This window comes from Microtus pennsylvanicus, chromosome 2 (genome assembly GCF_037038515.1).
Source record: "Microtus pennsylvanicus isolate mMicPen1 chromosome 2, mMicPen1.hap1, whole genome shotgun sequence".
NCBI lineage: Eukaryota > Metazoa > Chordata > Mammalia > Rodentia > Cricetidae > Microtus > Microtus pennsylvanicus.
The window spans coordinates 12,078,716-12,101,044 of NC_134580.1; the positions used below are offsets into that span (position 1 = coordinate 12,078,716).

At 46.0% G+C, this 22,329-nt stretch overlaps 1 protein-coding gene across 4 annotated transcripts in view; it reads right to left on the minus strand.

Moving 5' to 3' along the window:
• Positions 1 to 22,329, minus strand: part of Pacsin2 (protein kinase C and casein kinase substrate in neurons 2) — a 95,870-nt gene that overhangs the window by 18,670 nt on the left and 54,871 nt on the right. For all 4 annotated transcript variants that reach the window (XM_075960166.1, XM_075960163.1, XM_075960164.1 and 1 more), the window contains exons 2-4: positions 16,621 to 16,759; positions 2,696 to 2,852; positions 1,066 to 1,301 (exon numbers count right to left, since the gene is read on the minus strand). In XM_075960166.1, the coding sequence (XP_075816281.1) occupies positions 1,066 to 1,301; positions 2,696 to 2,852; positions 16,621 to 16,680 (453 nt within the window). In that variant the 5' untranslated portion in view covers positions 16,681 to 16,759. The remainder of the gene's footprint in view (positions 1 to 1,065; positions 1,302 to 2,695; positions 2,853 to 16,620; positions 16,760 to 22,329) is intronic.

A 22,329-nucleotide genomic window follows, 5' to 3' on the forward strand; every position in this document is an offset into this window, starting at 1 on the left:
AAAAAATTTTAAAAAAGGAGCAAAAAAATTATTTTCATTGTCGTTTCATAACTGTAATTTTGCTACTGTTAAGAGTCTTAATGTGTGCTTTTTAATGGTCTTATTTGAGCTCTGTGAAAAGGTCATTTGACCCTTAAATGGGTTGTGACCCACAGGTTGAGAACCACTGGATACTCCTCCCAGCTCAGCCTTCTAAGTATCAGCAACAGTATGTGACTTCCAGGGTTCTAGCAGCTATTTCTCCCCACCCCCACCCTCTTTCTCCTGCCTTTCCTTCCTCAGAGATACATACATACTTAAAAGTGACTTACATATTTGAACCAAAGTCATAGATTAATTCACTCTAGGAAAAAGAGAAGAGTGTAGTAATGGACCCATGGAGGGAAAACAGTTCCATTTACCAAGGTTCATGGGCAGGAAGAAAGAGATGGAGACGTGGTAAAAGTCAAGATGTAGAGAGAAGGAGAACAAGCAAACATGAAGGCATGTTCTGGATGATTCTGAGCAAAGTAGCACAGCTCCTGAGAAAGGTAGAAGGGGCAGCATTCCAGTGAGAGGTGGAGAGCACACTACAGGCAGGAAGTGAACACGCTGAGGTCAGAGTAGTCAGAAGACATCTACCAGTTAGTTAGCCAAGGCCATACAGGACTCATTGAGTTTGACTGGTGCTTTTGAAACAGTGGGGGATCAGTGTTGTATGCCAATTTGGGAGAAAAACCCATATAAAGAAAAGGACCATTCTGAATTAAACCTTTATACTAGTCCAAAGGTCTCCTGAATCTCTGGCACAGACAAGTCTCTAGGCTGCGGAGAGAAATGGAGCTGGGTGAAAAGTGTGAGCTTAAGGCTCTGCCAGTAATATGAAGTTCTGGTCCTGTCTGCACTCTATGATGAGCTGCTATGGATTCAATGCAAAGAAAGCACATAAGGCAGGGTCTTGGCCCAGAGATAGCCTGTTCTCCACCAGCTATGCTCTCCTGTGGCTAAGGTGAGTTTCTGGAAGTGTAGAAGGGAGCCCTGTCAGTGGAGAGAGGCACAGCAGGGCCAGAAAAGGGAGAGAGGCACCTCTTTCAGCTTCTTGGCCCAGGGCTTCTGGGCCTTCCGGAAACCATCCTCTGCTTCCTTGGTCTCCTTGAAGCCTCCCATCATCTGTTTGTGAAAGGCTTCCTTCTGCCAGTTCTTGATCTTCTCAAAGTCTTCATTCATCAGTGACGTCTTCACTTCTAGGTGCAGCTCACTCACCTTCTCTGCTTCGGACATGACAGCCATCCAGGCCTTCTCCACCGTCCCATACTGTGGTCCTGACACAGGAGAAGAATGTTAACTCAGACTCTGCTCACAGCAGGATTTCTGTCACCCCCACATCTATCCACCTGGGAGCAGTCCAGCTACAAACAACTTTTCTAAAGCCTTTGAGCTCTCGTGTGTGCGCACAGATATGTGCATGTACATGTGAGTAATGTGTATATGTAAGAGCAGTACAGGTGATATGCATACATATTTTACATGTAATTGTGAGTGAATGTTCACATGATGTATGTACCCATTTTACATAGAGAACAAGGCTCACGTTAATCTTCCTTAGTCACCGCTGTTTTTTTGAGACAGGGTCTCATGGAACCTGAAACTCATGGATTCAGCTTGACAGGTTGGTCAGCAATCATCCACCTCCTCTCCTCTAGTCTCTATTACACAGAACGGGGATTACAGGTATGTAGTGCTGTGCTTGTCTTTGTAGAAAGATTTACTTTTATTTTGAACATATGTAAGTACTTACATATATGTACGTATACTTTGTGCACACCTGGTACCCAGGAAGGGGATATTGGCAACCCTGAAACTGGGCTAGAGGTGTTTGTGAGCTGCCATGTGGGTGCTGGAAATGAAGCCAGGTCCTCTGAAAGTGCTAACTACTAAGGTGTCTACCGAATCTTGCATCTGACTTCTATGTAGAAAGGAGTTGGGAATTAGGCCTTCTGTGTGCACATAAGTGTTTGTACAGCTGAGCTAGCTCCCCTGTTCCCTCTGCGGTCTTTTAGACAACCCCTTCTGCATTTTGGAGATCTCAATTTGTTTAAGGTGGCCAGCAAAGGGTGAACTCTCTGAAGTGAGCTGCCAGCCTCTCAACCAAGAACTCTTTTGCTCCCATGACAGCCCAGGATTGTGAGTGGCCTCCCTCAAGATGGAACACCTTTATTCACTCCCATGAGCCTAGAGGACAATAGTGCCAATGAAGACAGGACAGGGAACATCTTGTAGTCCCCAAACCCCACTCCTCACTGGCTCAACTCAGATCAGAGAGTGCTGGTTGCTGTGAACACTTCAATAACGCAACTGGGTTTCACCTATTTCACCAATGGCTTTCTTCTTGTCCTTCCTACCCAGACCCCTTATCCAAAGTGACAGTCCTGATTAAGAGTTCCCTTCCTGAGCCTTGGGGAATGAGAACAAGAAGGGAATGAACTGACATAGTGTCCCTATACCATCCAGATATTTCCATGTGGGCCTGTGTGGTTTCTCTTTCCTCTCTTCCCTCTCCCAGCACAGACTTCCTTCCTTTCTGCTGAGGCCAGTCCTCTATCCTACAGGCACTCTCAGGCCCTCAGCAAGATGCATTCCTAACCCACTTGTGAGCAATTCATCAGGGGATCCCTGGAAAGTGAGCAGTTAGTACCCATGCCCAGGGTTACCTTACCTTTCTCCACAAGCTGCTTCCAGCGTCGGGCCCACTCAGTGAGCTGCTGTGCATATGCCTTTTCAATGCGTGCCCGCTCATGCAAACAGTTCATGAGGTCACCACACAGCCGGTGCCCATCATCAATCCGCTTCACAGTCCGTTTGTAGTTCCCGACCTGTGAGACAGAGCTTAGTGTTACGGTTAGGCACATACTTAGGGTGGTTGTCCACCTGCTATACCCTCTAGCATGGTTAGCCTATCTGTTGCTATCATCTATTATATATAGGGTCCCCTCACATCACTCTAAGGGCCATCCCATCTCCCCACCCTGATGGCTACCCCTGGTTGCCAGTCAAGATCCTCTGTTTTATTACCAACAGGAATAAATAAGTCAGCCAACTGGAGTGTCTGCGTACATACCACCAGGTCAGGTCCTGTGGCAGAAACCAACTGGGAGATCAGGGAAGGAGGCAAATGAGAAAGATGCAGGGCTGAGTGAGGCTGACAGGTCTTTAGACAGATGGAGGAGCAGGGGTGGCTTCCTAGAGCAGGTAACATGCAACTAAATCCTCACGCAGGATTATTACTACTTCCCAATGACAGTAGCACATATTTTTTCCCACCCACTGAGTGCCTACTATGTGCCAGGCACCTTGATAGGTATTTCACACAGTAAGTGGCAGCAACTGCCCCTATTTCACAGATGAGGAAACTGAGGCTTAGAGATGCTAAGAACTGGCTAAGACTGCATGGTCACACTGGCTGGGATGAACCTCAAGGGAGTTTTCAAAATATTTTCAGGTAAGACAGCCTGGACGGCAAACCTCAGATTCTAATCTGCTTTGTAAAGGGCAAGTTTTGGCTACTCCTTTTCACATACGAAGGGAGAAACTAGATTACCTAAACTAGAAATAGCTATGAAAATATTTTTAATCCTGTGTGTGTAGTATATGCACACACGTGCACATGTGGGTGGAGGCCAGAAGTCAATGTCAAGCATCGTCCTCAATTGTTCTACTTTTTGTTCTTGTTGTTGTTGCTTGTTTTATTCTTTGAGACAAGATCTTGATGAACTTGGTGCTCACTCATGGATCTGGCTATATTAGCTGGCCAGCAAACCCCAGGGATCCTCCTGTCTCTACCTCCCAGCACAGAGTTCCAGGCATGTGCCATCACACCCAGCTTCTTATGTGGGTGCTGCAGAACTGAACTTAGGTTACCATGCTTGCCCACCAGTACTTTACCAACCAAGTTAACAACTCCTCAGCCTGTTTCACCCTATAGCTTCAGCAGCAAGTCATAGGGGAAGGCCCATGGAGAACAGCACAGGAAAAGGACTAAAAATGTTTTCATCAGTTGCCTACCAATGTGTTCAAAACTCTTAAACCACTATCTTATGTTTTCTAACAGTCTCTCCAGTACGTTGTTCAGTCTGAAAGCCTCCAAGGCAGGCATGCCTGCGCCTGCTCTACACAAAGGGCAGCCCTCTCTTCAGTGTTGAACTCCCAAGTCCTCCTTCTCCAGTGCTGAGCTAGCTAAGGGAAGAGGTGCTGGAGATGACCTGCAAGAGTTTGGAAAAGGATAACACCTTTGGAGAAGGACAAACATGCAGGCACTGCATGTAGATGCAAAAGAGTGAGAGATGGTGGCTACTGTACCTAGTGGGAAAGGCTGTCCCTTGGGCCAGGGCTCTAGGCAGGCCTCCTAGATGACCTCCTCCTGCAGGGCCCCGAAGCCTGCTGAAGAGCTAAGACCCCCAGGAAGTCAGACAGCCTAGGGATGCCAGAGGCCCAGCATGATTTTGGCCACCTACTAAAGGGCAGGACTTTTAGATCCACCATTAATCGTGTGCCCTCCACAGAGCCCCTGCAGCCCAGGCAAAGCCTGACTCTTCTCAGCAAGGCTGGGAGTTCAATACATACAGCTGAAGCTGGGCTGTGACTTAATCCCCCGGCTTTTCCTTTTTTCTTATTGCAAAATGGAAAACAAAAACAGTCTCCGCAACCCACCCTGAGGCACTGACACACTTGCTCTTCTTCAAATGGGCCTTTGTGGTCACTTTCAAATTTATAAAAGAAAAAAATAACAAAACTCAACTTAGTACTACTGGGATGGTGGCAAGAGGAGAATCAACCTGATTGAGTCGCAGTAGCCACATGGAACCACACAGAGACAGTTTTCATCTGTCACAGCAGTGCTCAACTGGAGACAACCATCCAGATGTATATGTTAGCATCTGGAAACCTGTTCACCTCTTCAGTGTTCAAAGCCCAGGGGAAGACTTCAGGAAAGGAAAGAACACCTGCTAAGGAGCCACAAGCTGTGCAGGCCAATGGCATGCAGCAGCTGCGACCATGCTGAAACAAGAACTCCTGTCAATTGAAGGGCAGCCTCAGCAGGCAGACATTTCAGGTTATTAATGGGCCTTGAGGTGGCAGAGAAAACTGAACTGGTTCTGGGATTGCTTCTGGGGACAGGTGGTCATCTAGTCAGGCAGAGAGCAAAGGGAAGAAGGGAGACAACATTTAACAGTTCAAAGACTCAGGGAGAACCTGTGGCCCTAGTATGACCAGAACCACCTGTCAAGCGCATGTTCACCTAATTTGCCTTGGTCCTGAGATACTGAGGAAATTCCTACCTCACATGGAACCCAAACAGAAAACATTTCCTGAAACCCCAGAGAGGCTTAGCTATCACGAGGCTGACCCACTGATCCCCAAATGAGAGGGGTGGGAGGCAGTGGTCTGGGACTCATGTCCCAGACTACCCTGTTCTCCTCTGGCCAGACAATGGCCATCCTTGTCTCTGCCACAGCCAAACTCACTTCCTGCACATCAGGCTTGGGTAGATCCAGGCAACAAAAGCTTTACCATGCATAAAGCACCTACACCCTACAGCATGTGTACTGATGTCTCTGACCATTTTTCTTTCTCTAGGCTGTCCACACAGCAGGCTTTTAATGAAAACATGAGCAGTACAACCACAGAACAACCAGAAGAGCATGTAGGCCAGTGCACCTCTGCAAGTTAAAGTGACACTCTTTAAATAGCATTTCACAGATTTAAGTTACATGAATGCACATCCACTATCCCAACAAAAACTAAAGATATCTGTTCAGAAACAGACATCCTAAACAACTGCAGACTTTAAAAACTATCTCCTAACTGTTACATCTAAAATCAACAGGGGGCGCTGGAGAGATAGCTCAGCCATCAAGACCTTTCCAGACCAAGTTCAATTCCAGCACTCACTCACACCAAGAGGTTCACAACTAACTCACTCCAGCTCAGAAAGAGAGAGGAGAAAGAGACAGAGACTATCTCTTAAAAATCTGCCAGCGATTTAAGCTGAGAAGCTGTCACCAAGTCCTAGCCACCATGATGAAAAAGGCAGGACTACTGCAAGGAGCACTCAGGGAGCTCCTTACACCCAGAGTATTAAACCTCATAGAGAAAGAGAAACCTCAAGTATAGGGTAGGGCTGGGCAAAGACTCTTGCTGGATTAACTAGTAGAAAACAGACTTTTTCAACAACCAGGAGGTATTGAAGTCATTAGGGACTTCAATATTCTGTTTCAGGCTAATACCCCGACATTGCAGGCAGATAGACTATTCCCTACGATATGAGAAGATGTGTGGCACAGAAATGAACTGGAAGTGAGGACTTACCAAAGATTAGAAGCTGATATAAATCACAAATGCTTGTACACAAAGCAGGGATAAAAAGCTTCAGAAATGTGACTATCAAATCTGCACCACTGGAAGGGAGGAAGCAAACAGGTTTCCTCCTGTTTGGGAAGTAGAAAAGTGCAGAGCGGGATCTGAACTGCCCAGCCCATAGTACCTTGTCTGACAAATGGCTCAGCCAGTCTTCTCCACCGATGCCTCCCTGGCAAGACCACCTGCGAGCACTTGCATCACCTGCATCCTTCGGCTGCTGGAACTGATTTCTCCAACATGGCTCCTGCCAAATGTTCCAACTGGGGACCACATGTGCCCTTGAGAACATGGTGCCCATAGCCACAGCTTCTCTGAGTTACCCCAGGCACATTGGCCTTGGCCCTTAGCTGGGCTAGACTCTCTTAGCAACAAGTGACACATCCTGTCATTATGCATTACATCACAATGTTTGTGTTTTGCCAGGCAGGGAGTGATAACCCATCCCATGCATTCTCAGTGGGTGGGAATATTAGTGTCCCCATCTAAAGGATAAGGAAATAGGACTGAGGAGCTATGGTCACCCATGTTCATACAGATAGAAAGAAACAGAGACTTACATACCACGTCCCCCCCTCTTGGGTCAATCAGAGAGGGTAAAGAGTTGCAGGCTAGGGCCAGACCCCACTCCTGTTTCCACTGTATCCCAATGGCACTTCATCCCAGGAACCCTAAACTTATATGCTACTAAGACAACTTGCCAAGGGTAACCTTGGTTTTACCCTTGTAATAAAGGCCTAAGAACCACACTTGCCCCCTCTCAACCCTGGAAGAGGAAGGCATCTGTGCCAAGTTGCTCAGCAGAAGGCTGAATGTCCCTCCAAGCAAGTCCATGCTCTGGAACTCAAATGTCTAACCCAACACACTGATAAAGGATGCCTAGAAACTGCAGCCTTCTCTGCTGGGTTGGAATACACAAGAAATGGCAGGCCTCTGGAGGGCGGTGCTTAATCACAGCTCTGTAGGTGGCCACAAGATGGACTAAAAGACCTTCTGACTTTGTGTTCAAGCCCCTAGGCTCTTTTGACCTTCTTTCTACTCTATCTCACAAGAGCAGCAGTACAGATCTGGCTCTGGCCCAAACATGTGATCTGGCCAGGCTTCTTCTCTGCATTTCTGACTCTCAAGCTGGAAAGGGGGTGGTAACAGAGCACTTATGTGCCAAGTGTCCTAGAAGCTTACACTCCAGGTTGGGCTTCCTCCCTGCCAGCTCTAGTCTTAAGTTACATGGCAGGACCTAAGTTGTTTTCTGGCTATTTCTTCATCTTGTCCACACAGTAAAGGAGTGAAAAGCAGCTTAGGTGACCTCAAGAGGCCCTTCATGGTTCTGGAATCTTGAAACGAATCGTATCTGCCACTGCCATTAGCCAGCTAACTCCAAACAGCCAGTCAAGCATTCCTAACTCTCAGCTTCTGATGTTCTGGCAACTCCCTCTTGCCATCCACAAAAATTTAATAAACATCTGCTGTGAGGCACATATAATATCACAGTGAGCAAACCATCACTACATTGGCCTGATGGGACTTATGGCTAGATGAATACCATAGTTTTTTTGGAAAGGAATATTCCTCAAGTGGTCAGAGCTGGCCTGGAAACATGTGAGGTGAGAATGAAGGACCTTAGACTTCTGGAAGGCTTGGGACAGGAAGTCACGACCCACACAGCACGAGCTATGCACAGCACCACTCCTCTGACATCTATCCTGCAGCTCAAGCCACCCTGATTACCTTGAGTGGACATCTGCTGCATACCAAAACAGTGTCCATACTCTCTATTCTCCACGCCTATAGACTGGGCACTCCATAACGTATTCTCAGAGCCCAATCTGTCTGGTACCTAGATCTGGATTCTCTTTCCACTTGGAGAGGTAGAGGTCTCAGAAGTTGCTAGGATACTTCCCATCATGGATACTGAGGCATTCTGGAGTCCTTTTTCCACAAAGTTTTCAACCCAGGAGAGCTATAAGAGCCCTTCCCATCAACAGCCCAAAAGAATCACATTGGCAGATGGCAATCCCAACTATTGCTGTGATGAAACACCATGACCAAAACAATTCGAAAAGTAAAGGGTCTGTTTCACTTACAGATCCATATAACAGTCCATCATCAAAAGCAGTGAGGGAATGAACTCAAGTAGAGCAGGAACCTGGAGGCAGGAGCTGATGCAGAGGCCATGGAGGGGTGGTGCCTACTGGCTTGCTCACCATGACTTGTTCAGCCTGCTTTCTTATAGAACCCAGGATCATAGGCACAAGGGATAATACCACTCACAATGGGTTGGTTCCCCCAGAACCAATAATTAAGAAAATGCCATCATTATTAGGGCATCCCTGACAAGATAGCAATGCCCAATAATGGGTTGGTAAAAGGCATGTAGATAAGATACCAGCTACTCAAATTACTTCAGAATTCAGTGTTGAGACTTCTGGGGTATGGTATGCCATGCGTTTTATATAGAAACACAGTATACCAAGTAGGCTAGTTGCCAGGTCATGCCTGCATTTTCTCCTACAGATCCCTCTTCTACATTATTTTGCCTTCCTAAGAGCAGATGAGCTGATCAATGGAATATGTCAATCAATATATTACAACTAAAGAGATAATAACAAAGGTAAATAGATTAAAACCATTTCAAAAGTAAAGAAGGCATCTGGGGGTGGGAATGGTTATCATTCCAAATTATAGAATTTTCGCTTATAGGACCCTTATCAGGAAATAGGTTGGAGCCACTGGCAAACAGTTAAGGACAAGGTCCTCTGGCCTCCACCCCAATAACAAGGGAGGGTTAGGTACCAATGCCCAGTATTTTCAGTGCAGACAATATTTAGAATCAATAAACAGCAGAGCAGGATAGGTGTTGGCTGCTGTCTCTTGCAGATGCCCAATTTCATCTGCTTAATTGCTGGTCTCAGCTGTCCAGGGTTTGGTGAGCCAGGCTGGGGATCCAGATGGGCTGCAGAAAACCTCTCCCAATGATAAGTAATGGGGCTAGTGATTGGCATTTACCCATTATTACATCTTTCCAGGTCACAGAGGTAAACTTGTAGACCCTGAAAAAGGTGCTCAATGTGTGTGTATTGCTTCTTACTTAGAAACGCCGCATGCCAAGAAGACTGGCCACCAGGTCGTGCCTGCATTTTCTCATATAAGAAAATGCCTTCCAGCTCTATCTTATGCAGGCATTTTCTTAATTGAAGTTCTCTCCTCACAGATGATTTTAGTTTGTGTCACGTTTACATACAACTCTCCAGCACATCCACGAAGGGGAGCGAGCTGCTCCTTAGCCTCCACACTGCTAGAAGAGAAGCGAAGGCACAAGTCAGCAGAAGAGCTCTGCTGATCGCTGCTCTGTGCTCCAAGCATTACACAGTAAAACAGACTAACTCATGGGAGTAGTGAGGAACCCGATCTGCACCTGTCTTTTGAATAGTCGCTGTCATTTCTGTAAAAACCTTGTGAAGCCATAGCTTTCCTCCTTTCCATAGTGGGATTCATCCCAAATAACTCCAGTAGTGTACTAATTACTAGGCATAACTTCTTTCTGTATTGACAACTGGATGACCTCTCCCCACACTGTGGGGCCCTGGTGTGAAGTATGCACTCAGTCAAAGGAACCTTTGTTCTCATAGTCAAATCTACATAAAGTTAGCCCCCCACAATTATCCTTTATGGCAGGCATCTGACAAGGAAAGGAGCCTTGCTAACAGACCAAATGAGAACCTCAAAAGACAGGCCTTGAGCAGGAGAGAGAGCATGTCTACCCTTACTGATAAACAGATCTGGGAGGCCCTAAGATCTCTAACAGCTGACTCAGGAGAATGTAACCTACTGGCCTGTGCTCTACACTAAGAAGTTATTAATATTCTGTATTTACTTTCACCTCGGTTTCACTGACACAAGATCTTGGTCTAGAAAACTTTGTGCCTTTACCCATAGAAATACAGGGGAAAAGCTTAGGTTACTAAACAAGCCCCAAAGGAAGGAATTCCTTCCCGCCTGGGTATCAGAGGATACAGCACCTGTAGAGCACCCTGTTGGTTAGCCCTGGGAATTGGGGGGAGGGAGAGAGGTACACAGTGCTATCTGCTTCCCTCTTTGAGGCTTACACTGGTTGCCATGGATACTAGAAGTGCTGTGTTCCCAGCTGCTGCTTAGAGAGTGCACAACAAGGTACCGTTTTTTCTTCCCTACTTCTTTACATTTATCAATTACATACATCTAGCTTAACTAGTTACATTCAAGAAATGCAGTTAGTATACAAAAAAAACCCTTTCCCCCCTCTTTTTAGAATTCTGTACTGATGTAAAGCCCCATCCTTAATTAATCCTCCCAGTATCTGTCAGGGAGCTTCACAGCCACGCCCCCTCTGTGACATAAGTAAGACAATTGGCCACTGCTTCATCAGTCTTATCCATCTTGTTGGCCCTAAGAAATGCATGCTTGATATTATTGTTATTTACCAAGAATTTTTAATTATGTCTGTGTGGATATATAAACTAAAAACCTTGTGGAACATCAAGAGAGATCACTGGGAGAACATTGAAAGAGCATTAAAGAGAACACTGGGGAGAAGGTAGGAAGAATAAATGGGACATGATGAAAAAGGTAAATATGAACTGACATTTCTTTCACACTAGGGAAACTTTAGTCAGTCTTTGCTTTCCTTCCAAATCCTGAGAAGTTTAGAGGAGGTTGGTACCCCAACATAAATCTTGATACATTGCTGAAGCCTATAGAATCTTTGGTGATATCTAGGGCCTGAATATTTTACCCCAAGCCCGCAGTATCTCAGTGAAGCTGGGAGGATTGTAGAACATTCTTTCTTCCTAATACTACAACCTGCAGCATCAGTCCCTGTCACAGATACAGCATGGTATATACACCTACAGGGAAACCTCTGGTAAAGCACAGGGCCTCCATCTCAGCAACTTCCTACAACCCATTAAACTCCCACTGTGACCCTTGCAACAGGGATGAATCTTCTGGGTCTTCCATTCCTATCATCTTCTATTGATTTTTGGGTTTTTAACTCTGGGGCACTTGTGCTTAAAGAAACCAAAATGTAAGGGGGTATCTCTAAAAAAACCTTTCATGTCTGAATCTTGCTTTTCAGGGGCCAGATAGAGCTCTCTCATCCTCATTTCTACAAGATTCTGCTGGTTTCACCCTGAACTTTCTTGTAGTTTCCAAAGTGCCTCTACCTTGGAGAGGAGAACCTAGGGGCACCTTGGTAGGATGTTTTCCTGAACCACTGGCCTGTGTCATACCTCACTGGGTTCCCTATCTGCATGGGATGATGCTCCTTGCCTGCAGAGCCCTAAGACAGCCCAAGGCTGAAGCTTATGCCTGGGTCTGCTGGTGCCTCTACTGCTTTATAAACAGGCAGTTTCTGTCCCAGCATAACAAAGTCTAAGACTTCACTTCTGTCCCAGATCCCAGTGTTTGGTAACAGCCATACATTGACTGCTGCCATCCTGTTTCTGGAATTGGTCTTCAAAGGAAGGGAAAGACAATGGGGTTTGCTACCCAGCAAAGGAAAGGAAACAGAGTTCACTGTCTAGCAAAGGAAAGGGAAGGAAATTGGGTTCACTGCCCAGTAAAGGCATCACTTGCTCTGATTGTTTATACAAAACATGAGAGAACAACTTTGCCAGGCAGTGGTGGCACACGCCTTTAATCCCAGCACTCAGGAGGCAGAGGCAGGCAGATCTCTATGAGTTCGAGGCCAGTCAGGTCTACAGAGTGAGTTCCAGGACAGGCTCCAAAATACAACAGAGAAACCCTGTCTCAAAAAACCAAAATCAAACAAAACAAAAAGATAACTGAATTATCAATCTTAAATCAAATGTTCAAACTGACAAACTTAAAAATGGATAAAGTGGAACCCTCTTTATTCTAGTTGCCGGATCCAAACTCTAAAATCAAAACACATGAAATAATAGGGAGGAAAGATGCGTTTAAATAAACCTATTTAAAAAGCTCTTTACATTTATTATTTATTTAGTGGGGGAGGGTTGTATATGTGCATACTCATGTGTGTGCGTGTGTCCGCACGCGCCTACAGAGGCCAGAAAAGGGCACTGGATTCCTGGAGTCAAGAGTTACAGACAGTTACCCAGAGTGGGTACTGGGAACTGAACTTGAGTCCTGTGGAAGAAGAGCCAGTGCTCTTAACCACTGAGCTTCAGCCCCAATGAACCTTCTCTTAACTGAGTTTCTCCACAAGGCTGCTGGCAAAGTTTGCGGCACACCATGTCCTCGGTGCATGTGGTGTGTATCATACAGTGGAGGAAGGCAGGCATCTGTGCCCATAACATGGACCAGATTTGCATGCCCTGCTCCCAAGGCCCCTCCTTGAACTCCAGGCTTCCACATAAAGAAGTATGAGCCCTCACTCACCCTTCAGCACACAGCCTAGAAAATGACAAGAGTATGTGACAGCTGTTGCCACTGGCTGCAGAGTGAGAGGCTCTTCCTGGTATTAAGTTCTCATGGAAGACCACAACCACTCCAATGTAGGAGGGACAGACACCCTGAAAGTTCTGTGACCCCTGGGATCCAAGTCAAGAGACATGTGGAAATGGGTCAACCTGTCATAAAAAGCCAAGCACCCTGAAGGAAATCAACAGACTTAAAAGTGGGGTTAGGAGTGGGATAGTAGTCCCTTTAGGAACTCTTACTCCCAGTCCCTTTACCCCAACCCTGATTGTGATCCACTCTGGCCCTGGTCCCTCATGTCCAAGCCTGGTTTATAGTTCTCACTGCCTGCCCTCTCTCAGGCTATACCTGGCCACTCAACTACCTTCCCGCTCTCCCAGCCCAAACCAATAGTCCCATGGAGCCAGGATGCTATGAGGGAGGAATCAATACCAAAGACCACTGAAATTCTAAAGTTTCCATGTGAAAAAAAAAATGTGCCCCCAACAGCTTAAACAGGTGACTGAAATCCAAAGAAAAACACAAAAGGTAAATAAGCTTCTTGACAAGCAACTGAGGGACAGCTCTCCCATCCCCTAGTAGCTGTCTGGCATTGGGAACCGTGTCTAGACAATGAAGAGACTTGTCAGCAACAAGATGGAGTCTACTTCCCCCATCTGTGTGTGTGCAATGCTCACATGTGCAGCTGAGGATCAGGGAATGCAGAGAAACAATGGCTTGGGAGGCCCTGGCCCTACCAGTGAAGAGCCCTGTGACCCTAGGGATCCAGGTACCCTAGGCACACCAGACAGCACCAACAGTGAGGAAGCACCCGGCATTGGTACACTGTTGTAATCAAAGAAATGCTATCACTGACTGGGCATCATGATCTATGACCATGCACATTAAATTCCGCATTAGATTGCATGACTGGATTGCTCCGACATCAGCAATGAGTGAGTGCGGGATGATAATGGTATGGATGGTATACATAGCACGCCTGGTCCTGGGACTAAAATGAGACAGTTTCATCAGGTGGCACCCAGCCAAACACACTACCCAGATAGCACCCTGCAGTCTTCTTGAGGGGGAGGTAAACAGAATTGGAAGCAGCTGCAATTACCCTACCCGATCACGTCTACTAAGCATGTGGAATAGCCAGAGATCTAAAAACCAGCACCAGATTGCTGAAAACAGCCAGTGCTCAGCTACCAAACTCAAGTTCCTATAGAGGATGTGCCAGGTTCTGCAGAATGGTAACTCTTAGAAGACCCTCAGCCATTTATCTCACTATCAGGCCCTCAACTACAAAGTCCCTCCATGCACCATGCCCAGTGCTAGGTGCTGGGAACACTAGCTAAACAGAGTCACTCTGACTCTGCTAGGTTACAGAACAAAAGGCGCCAACAGGTGTGGCAGGTGTGCTAGGAGCTGGCACAAGAGTACTGCCATCACTAATGTGGGACCAAGAGCTCTCTGACAAGAACTATCCTTGTCATTTTCATCTTCACAGGAAAGCAGCAACACCTCAGAGTGCAGAAAAACAAGGCTCTTCAGGACAGAGTTCCAGGAGGCCACAAGCAGGGCAGGTCTTGGAGCTTGTTTTTCTACCCATTTGAAGTCTATCTGTCTGTCTGTCTGTCTGTCTGTCTGTCTATCTATCTATCTATCTATCTATCTATCTATCTATCTATCTATCTATCTATCTATCATCTATTGGTTTTGGGGGGGACAGGGTTTCTCTGTGTAGTTTTGGAGCCTATCCTGGAACTAGCTCTTCCAGACCAGGCTGGCCTTGAACTCACAGAGACCCCCACCTGCCTCTGCAGCCCGAGTGCTGGGATTAAAGGCATGTGCCGCCACCACCCAGCCCATTTGAGGCTGTAAGCAGAGCTCACACCAGGGAGACAGCTGTGAGGACTGAAAGCAAGGCTTGGGTAGTCACTCATGATTTCTAAATGTTCTATGGGAGTTTGCCGTGGCTGTAGAAAAGAACAGAGATCCTAACTGTTTCTGGGTACATGCATAATGGGCCGTCAGAATGAATGCAACCCAGCACAGAACACACAGAGGCACAGACAACACAGCTTCATAGGTGCTTTTGTGACACTAGTGGGGTCATAGCTTCTCTGTGGTCCTGCAAGAGGGGTCTGCCTACCCACACACCTGTATCTGCAGGGGCATAGGGCAAGTCCAGTCTTGCTCCAGATGATGTCTATAGCCACAGCTCTAAAGCAACTTCCAACCTTTCCAATATACCCTGCTGTTGAGCAGCTGGCAACATATCTGTCCCTATGACCCTTGCTGCCTTAAATGTTTCCAGGGCAGAGGTGTCTCTTGCCATCCACATTCCAATTCCAGCCTTAAATGTGGCCAGCTAGTCTGGGAAGATCATGCCTGCTCCTTCTCTTCCACTCACTCGGCACCTATAGCAGCAACCCCTTAAGTCCCAAGACTTGTTCTATACATGCCCTGCCATATCCTCACAGGATCTCATACACGATCTGTTCAGTAATGCATACTCTGTTCTATTTTGTTCTGGGGCCAGGATTTTGCTGAGTTGTCCAGCCTGGTATCCCACTTGTGAGCTGAAGCAATCCTCTGGCCTCAGGCTTCCCAGTGCTAGGGACTATGGGCATATAACCACTGCATCTAGCTAAGTAGGAACTTTTAATTACATAAAATATTTAGCCAATCAGTTCTGTCATTCAGAACACAGAAAAGAAAAGTGCTAGTGAAGTTTGAGTCTTCTATCTTTTAAAACCGGAGCATTAGTGATGTCTTGTTTCCATTAGCCTGTAACAGCAGATGACATGTTAGCCCCGGCAAACACCAGGACTGCACACTCACCTTTTCCTCCTCTGGAGCTTCCTGTCAAGAAGGCACCCACACAGTGCTAAAGACTATAGCCCCATCTGGCAGCCTCTCTTGGGGGCCAGAGTTAGCCCCCTTTTATTCTGAGGCTTGGGTAAAGTGGACAACTTGTCCAAAGTCACATAGCTAGTGACAGCACAGCTGGGGTCAGAGCTGACATGCTACTTAGCTGAAAGCCCAGTCCTCCCCACCCTGTCCATGTAGCCCAAAATGAAAAGAAAGTTCCAAGGGTTTTTCCAAGAGGGGTAAATTACGGTCAAGACTTTACTTCCTTGGCTGGAGTGGAAACTCAGTGTTAGGACCCCTGCCTAGTATGCATGAGGTACTTGTTGTGTTCCATCCCTAGTACCACCACTAACAACAACAATGAGAATACAGTTGGCTTTTCTTTAACTAGTAGACAGGAAAAATTAAGTGGGCTGGGGAGAATAACTTGCGAAAACAAAACGGGTCACAAGGTAATTTCATCAGGAAGGGAGTTCCCAGGACAAAGGCTGACAGGCAGATGCTCTTACCAAGATCCTGGCCCTTTGTTCAGCCCTCTGGTCGCTGGCCTGCATTATGCAAAATAATGTCACATCATGGTCACTCATATGTAAAAGCTGCCTGTGAAATTGGTCACTGCTGTGTGTTGTTGTCTATCACACAGCGCTAGACACCCAAGAACATTGGAGGGCAAACCAGCAAGACCTTCCACAAACACATCTCAGTGAAAAATCGGACTTTCCAGACAAGTGAACTCCCAACTCCACTGAGGGCTGGAACATTCCCATAATCCCTAAAAAAATCAATGTCCTGTCTCTGCCACCACCAATTTGATGGCAAGTTCCCACCTGATTTTGAGTTAATGTTCATTTCCTTCTGACTCTACCAAAACCACAAAGGTACACTGGACGCCAGCAACCTGGGATCTATGTTTAAAAGAGGAGACATTACCTCCCAGAAGCTGTCACTGGACACTTCCACTCCCACAGAATCGTCGTAGGTGACAGACATTTCTGCAGAGGATGAGGGGATGGCAGCAGACACTCTGGTTCAGGGATTCACTTCAGATGCTCAAAACCTGTAGAGAGACCTATTAAAGAAAAACACAGACAGTTGTAGTTTCCCCATTCCAGGACAAAAAGCAAGGTATCGCTATTCAATGCATGGCACCCACCTCAGCGTATTGGTATCTCCTACCCTATCCCACCTGTCCCACCTTCTCTCCCCTGTCCCACCACTCAAGTCTCAGTTCACAGACCTCCCAGAGATGCCTCAGGAACTCAACTGACTACAGTGTCACCAGTGACAGACACCACAGAAGCTCTTCTGAGAGCCAGCCTTAGTCAAATAAAGATCAGGGCGCATTACTCACATTGTATGAAGTTAGTTACTTGGTTGTCAACTTGACTACATCTGGAATTAACTAAAACCAAAAGGACTGGGTGCATCTAGGAGGGATTTTTTTTCTAAATTAAATCATTCAAAGTAGAAAGACCTACCTTTAATCCTGATCTTTTGAAGTGGAAGATCCACCTTTAATCCACAGCCACATCCTTGGCTATATAAAGGACATGGAAGGAGGCTTTTGCTCTTTGCCTGCATGCCATTGCTCTCACTGGCAAGTCCATTCCTTCACTGGCATCAGAGACTACTTCTTCAGGATTCTGGTGTGTAAAGACCAGCTGAGACACCCAGCCTCATGGACCCAACTACCACTGGATTCTTGGACTTGCCATTGTTAGACTAGCTAGCTAGACCAGAGCCTGTAAGCCACTCTAAAACATCCTATCAGTTCTGTTCCTCTAGAGAAGCCTGTCTAATATAGTTAGCAAGGACAAATAAGAGTTACTTGGCACACACCTGACACTCTAAAAGTGTCCATCCAGTAAGCTCCCAAAAGACAGTGAGAAACACTAGGGAATAGAACATGTTTTTGCTGTTGTTGTTAGTTATTGTTTCTGGGAAAAGCGTTTTCTCTGAGGCTGTCAGCTTCCCTTACTCAGGGAAGGACCGGTGGCCACCTGCTGCCAGGAAGCTTATATGCTCTTCATGCACACACTTATTTGCTGTGCATCAAGGCTGGCCTTAAGAAACACAGAGATCTGCCTATCTCCGGATTAAAGGCGTGTGCCACCAGGCCCAGCAGAAAACGGTTTTCTATACACATCATAAATCCAGCCACTTTGCATTTACTATCTATACATCATATACATAGACACACATATCATATATAGAGACTATATCCACACATATGTATATCCACATATATCATATATAGAGACTATATCTACACATCACAGTCCCACAGTCACAGCTTATCTCCTCCTCTCTATGACTTTTCTTTTTCTTGCCTTAGTACACCAGAGGACTTCCAAAGACCAAGCTTTCAACACTTCACCAATGAGGAAGAGTAAGGCTCAAGTGGAGAATGCTGACTCAGCAAGTATAAAGCCCTGGGTTCAACCCCAGCACAAAATGAAAACTAAGTATCTGCCATTACCTCTGGCTTCAGTTTTTATTCCTTCTAGCTCCTGGAAGTGAATATTTACTGCTTTAATCCGCAGCCTTTCTCCTTTTCTAAAATACACATGAAGAACAAGAGAACAAGAGTCTCTCCACATAACGCAGGGCAAACTGCCAAGATTTCACAGGCAGGTGGCTCAAAGGTATGGGCAACAGGGCTTCCTGTATATGGGTGGTCAAAATGGGTTAACACAAATCTCATCTCTAGAAATCTGTAATTGGTGATGTCATTTAAGTGACAGAATCAGTGCTCAGGATTCAGGATCACACAGGAGCATTCTGTAGCATTGTTGGTGGCTCTCATTCATTATCAACTACTGTTGGCAAGTCTCATTTATTCATCCAATAAATAAGATTCTAAGTTTCAAGCTGGATATGGTGGCACACATCTTTAATTCCAGCACCCAGGCAACAGAAGCAGATGGATCTCTGTGAGTTCAAGGCTAGCCTGGTCTACAAAACTGAGTTCTAAGCCAGGACTGTTACACAGAGAAATCCTGCTTCAGAGAGAGAGAGAGAGAGAGAGAGAGAGAGAGAGAGAGAGAGAGAGAGAGAGAGAGAGATTGATTCTAAATCTCAAGAATGGACCAATGCCAGGGATACAAACAGATCATGGGCTACACCTCAATTCTCTTAAATAAAATTCAAAAATATAGCTGCATGTGATACTGTGTGTCTAACCCCAAGCTTCTCAGAAAACTAAAGCAGAAGGACTCCCTAGTCCAGAGATTCAAGGTTAGGCTAGGCAACATAGTAAGACCCTGTTCAATCATAAATGTTCAGTACATAAATAATTCTAGTCTAGGCTAGATTGGGAGCTAAATAAAGGACTAGATGTTAAGGTTAGTGAAATGCACACAGAAGAAAGGCTTTGCCTTTTGTGCTGTAAGTGAAATAAAACAGGTAATTATTGGTACTTACTGAACTAAAATCTAAGGATGTGGGCTGGAAAATTGCCTCAGTGGTTAAGAGCACTGGCTATTCTTCAAGAGAACCTGGGTTTGACTCCCAGCACCCACATGGCAGCTCATAACTGTCTGTAACTCCAGCTCCAGAGGATCCAACACCTACTTCTGGCTTCCAAAGATACTAGGAATGCATGTGATGCACAAACATCACACGTAGGCAAAACACCAATACACTTAAAAAAAACTAGGACGTTACATATTCATACATGATAAGCTTATTTATAAAAATAAAGCAACATATTTATATAAGACAAAAAGAGTGTGGTGGTTTGAATTTGTACAGCCTCCATAAGCTACATGTTTGAACACTTGGTTCCCAGTTGGTGGAACTGTTTGGGAAGGATTGGGTGTGGCCTTGTTGAAGGTGTTTTACTAGTGGTAGACTTTGAGGTTTCAAAAGACTTCTGGGATTCTCAGGTCTCCCTACGCCTTTGGTTGTGGATCAAGATGTGAGTTCTTAGCCTGGCACACACTCTTAATCCTAGTGCCCAAGATGTAGAGGCAGGAGGATTTCTGTGAATTTGACTCCGGCCTATCTTCATAGTAAGTTCCAGGACAGCCAGGACTACATAGAGAGATGTGTAACTGAGGATACCGAGAGCTGCAGAGAAACAGCTCTAAGGTAAAAGGAAAGGGCACAGGACATAACCAGACCCCAAGAGAACAGGGTTTCCAGCACAAAACTCTGGCTCTCTCTTCTAGTATGGACCCTAATCAAAGAGCCTTCCCTTCTGGGTGAGAACCAGCTACCAAGAAGAACAGGTAGGTTGCATCCAAAACGAGCCACACTCAACCCTATAGATAGTCAAAGACCATCAAGGAAGGAACTAGAAGAGCTGTCTGATGTCACACAGGTGTTCAGTCACAAAGTAATGACTAAATTATGCTCCCAAAGAAGGCTCTTTTTCTAGAGGTGGCCATGTTTGTGTCAAATATAGCAAGGCTGCTTTAGCCAGGTATGAGTCTTTTGTTCTACCTGGGAGTGCATGGTAAGAACATGGGACTGCATGTGCTGCACACCTCTCAGTACCAGCAGGTAGTCTATGCTGAGCTTTAAGCAGGTTTCTTGTTCCTCAGAACCCCTATACACTTTGCAGGCAGGAAGCTGAGTATCCAGAAAGCACTGGTCCAACACCTGCTGTGGTTGGGTATAGTACAGTAGCCTCCAAAGGCTCTTGTTTTGAAAGTTTGCTACTCAGCTGATAAGAGAACTAAAAACTCTGATGACATCAAAGGATTAATCCCCCCAAAACTGTTTTGCTGTGTAAGATTGAGAATATAATGGCATCACTGGGAGGTGGGCCCTACTTGGAAGAAGGTCACTGGGAACATGCCCTGGCCCCTTTCTCTCTCTGCTTCTCAGACCCTATGGAGATGAGCAGCTTTGTTCTACCACACCCTTCTGCTGTGATGCTCTGCCTTACCACAGGACCAGAAACAATGGAGCCATTGCCATGAACAGAAACCCTGAGCCAAAATAAACACTTATTGCCATTACAATGTTTGCTCGGATAACTGTCACAGTGGCAGATGCTCAAGAGGGAGCGAAAACAAAACTAAAACGCTAAGACAGTCCAGCATCTAGCAAAAGTTTGCTCCACAATGTCTGCTGCATCTCCACCCGTCCTGCTCAAACTCAGCTTGCTGCAGGCCTGGAAGGCCATTCCTTTAGAAACAGGCTGTGGTTTTGGAGCTTCCTACTGAAAGGGATCTCAAAAGCAGGTGTCCTCTCATGATTCACACCCTCCCCTGGGGGTAGGATGTAACAGACCACCTCCTGAGGCACTAAGAGACTCAGCTAGGCTTTAAGGTATGGTTGAGTGACAAAGTGAGGCACTAGGTTCAGGGATACACTGGTGATAATAGTTACTAAAGAACTCTGGAAAAGTTCTTCCTAAAGACAGGTGGGCCTGATACATGGTTTATACAATTCACACTGTCTGGCACTCAGAAACTGATGACTTCATCCTAAAGAAACTGAGTTCTAATGCTTGAATAGAATGTTCAAAGTTCTGAGGACTTCCCAGTGCTGTTGGTGAGGGAGAAGGTTACTCCAAACATTCAGTATTAAAGATGAAGCTAGCTAAATGATGAAAACACAAGGATCTGCCATTACACCGGCCAGGAGTACAAAAACACACATTATACATTAAGAGTCTTAATACCAGTCTAGGCAGGTGAATGACTTGGTGAATGCACAAGGACTCCCAGCTAAGGGATCCCTCCTCTTCTCCCTTTTGGATCTCTTAGACGCAGAGCTTCTGCGGCCACTCAGTGAGCTGCTCATCATGGGTAGGGCAATGGGCAGTGCCTCACTCTAGCTTCTCCCAGAGGCCTTAACATTTAATATCCCAGTTAATTAAGGGACAAGAACATCACAGGCTACTCTGCCCCTCAAAGGAGATGCTTTTCTACTTTTCTTGTTGCCATAACATAATACGAGACAAAACCAGCTTTAGGTGGGAAGGGTTTATCTGGGTCCATGGTTTGATGACATAATCCATCATGGTGAGGAAGACACCCCAGTGTGAGCTAACTGGTCATACTGCACCCATGGCCAGAAAGGAGAGAGCAACAAATGCTGGTATACTCAGCTGATTTTCTCCTTTTTTATTCAGTCTAGGACCCCCACTCCCCCAACCACCGGATGCTGCTGCCCACATTTAGGGTGGGCCTTCCCTTCTCAATTGAACCTGGTACACCCTTACAGACACACCTAGATTTATGTCTCTTAGGTGATTCTAAATCCAGTCAAGTTGACAATAATGATACAATAAACATGCAACCTGAGAGCAAGAAAATCTTAATTATAAAAGCCAGGCTGGTGGCCAATACTTGTAATCCCAGCACTTGGGAGGCTGAGGTAATAGGACTGCTGGGTTCAAGGCAGCCTGGGTTGTAGAACATGCTCCAGGCCTCCTGAACCACAATGTGAGACTGTCTAAAGCCAGCACACAGGGAGCCCTCCAGAGACACTCACTAAACAATCCTGTTTTAAGAGGCACTCCTTTAGAATCCAGGAATAAGGATGGAGCAAGAGTAACTAGGTCCCTGCTTCCCATGACTTCTACTGAAGGTCAATACTGGTCCCAAAGCCAGTTTTCTGCTAATGTGCAGAGGCTTAGAGGTTAACAGAGGATGTCATAGTTGCCCTTGGTCCCAGTGGAGG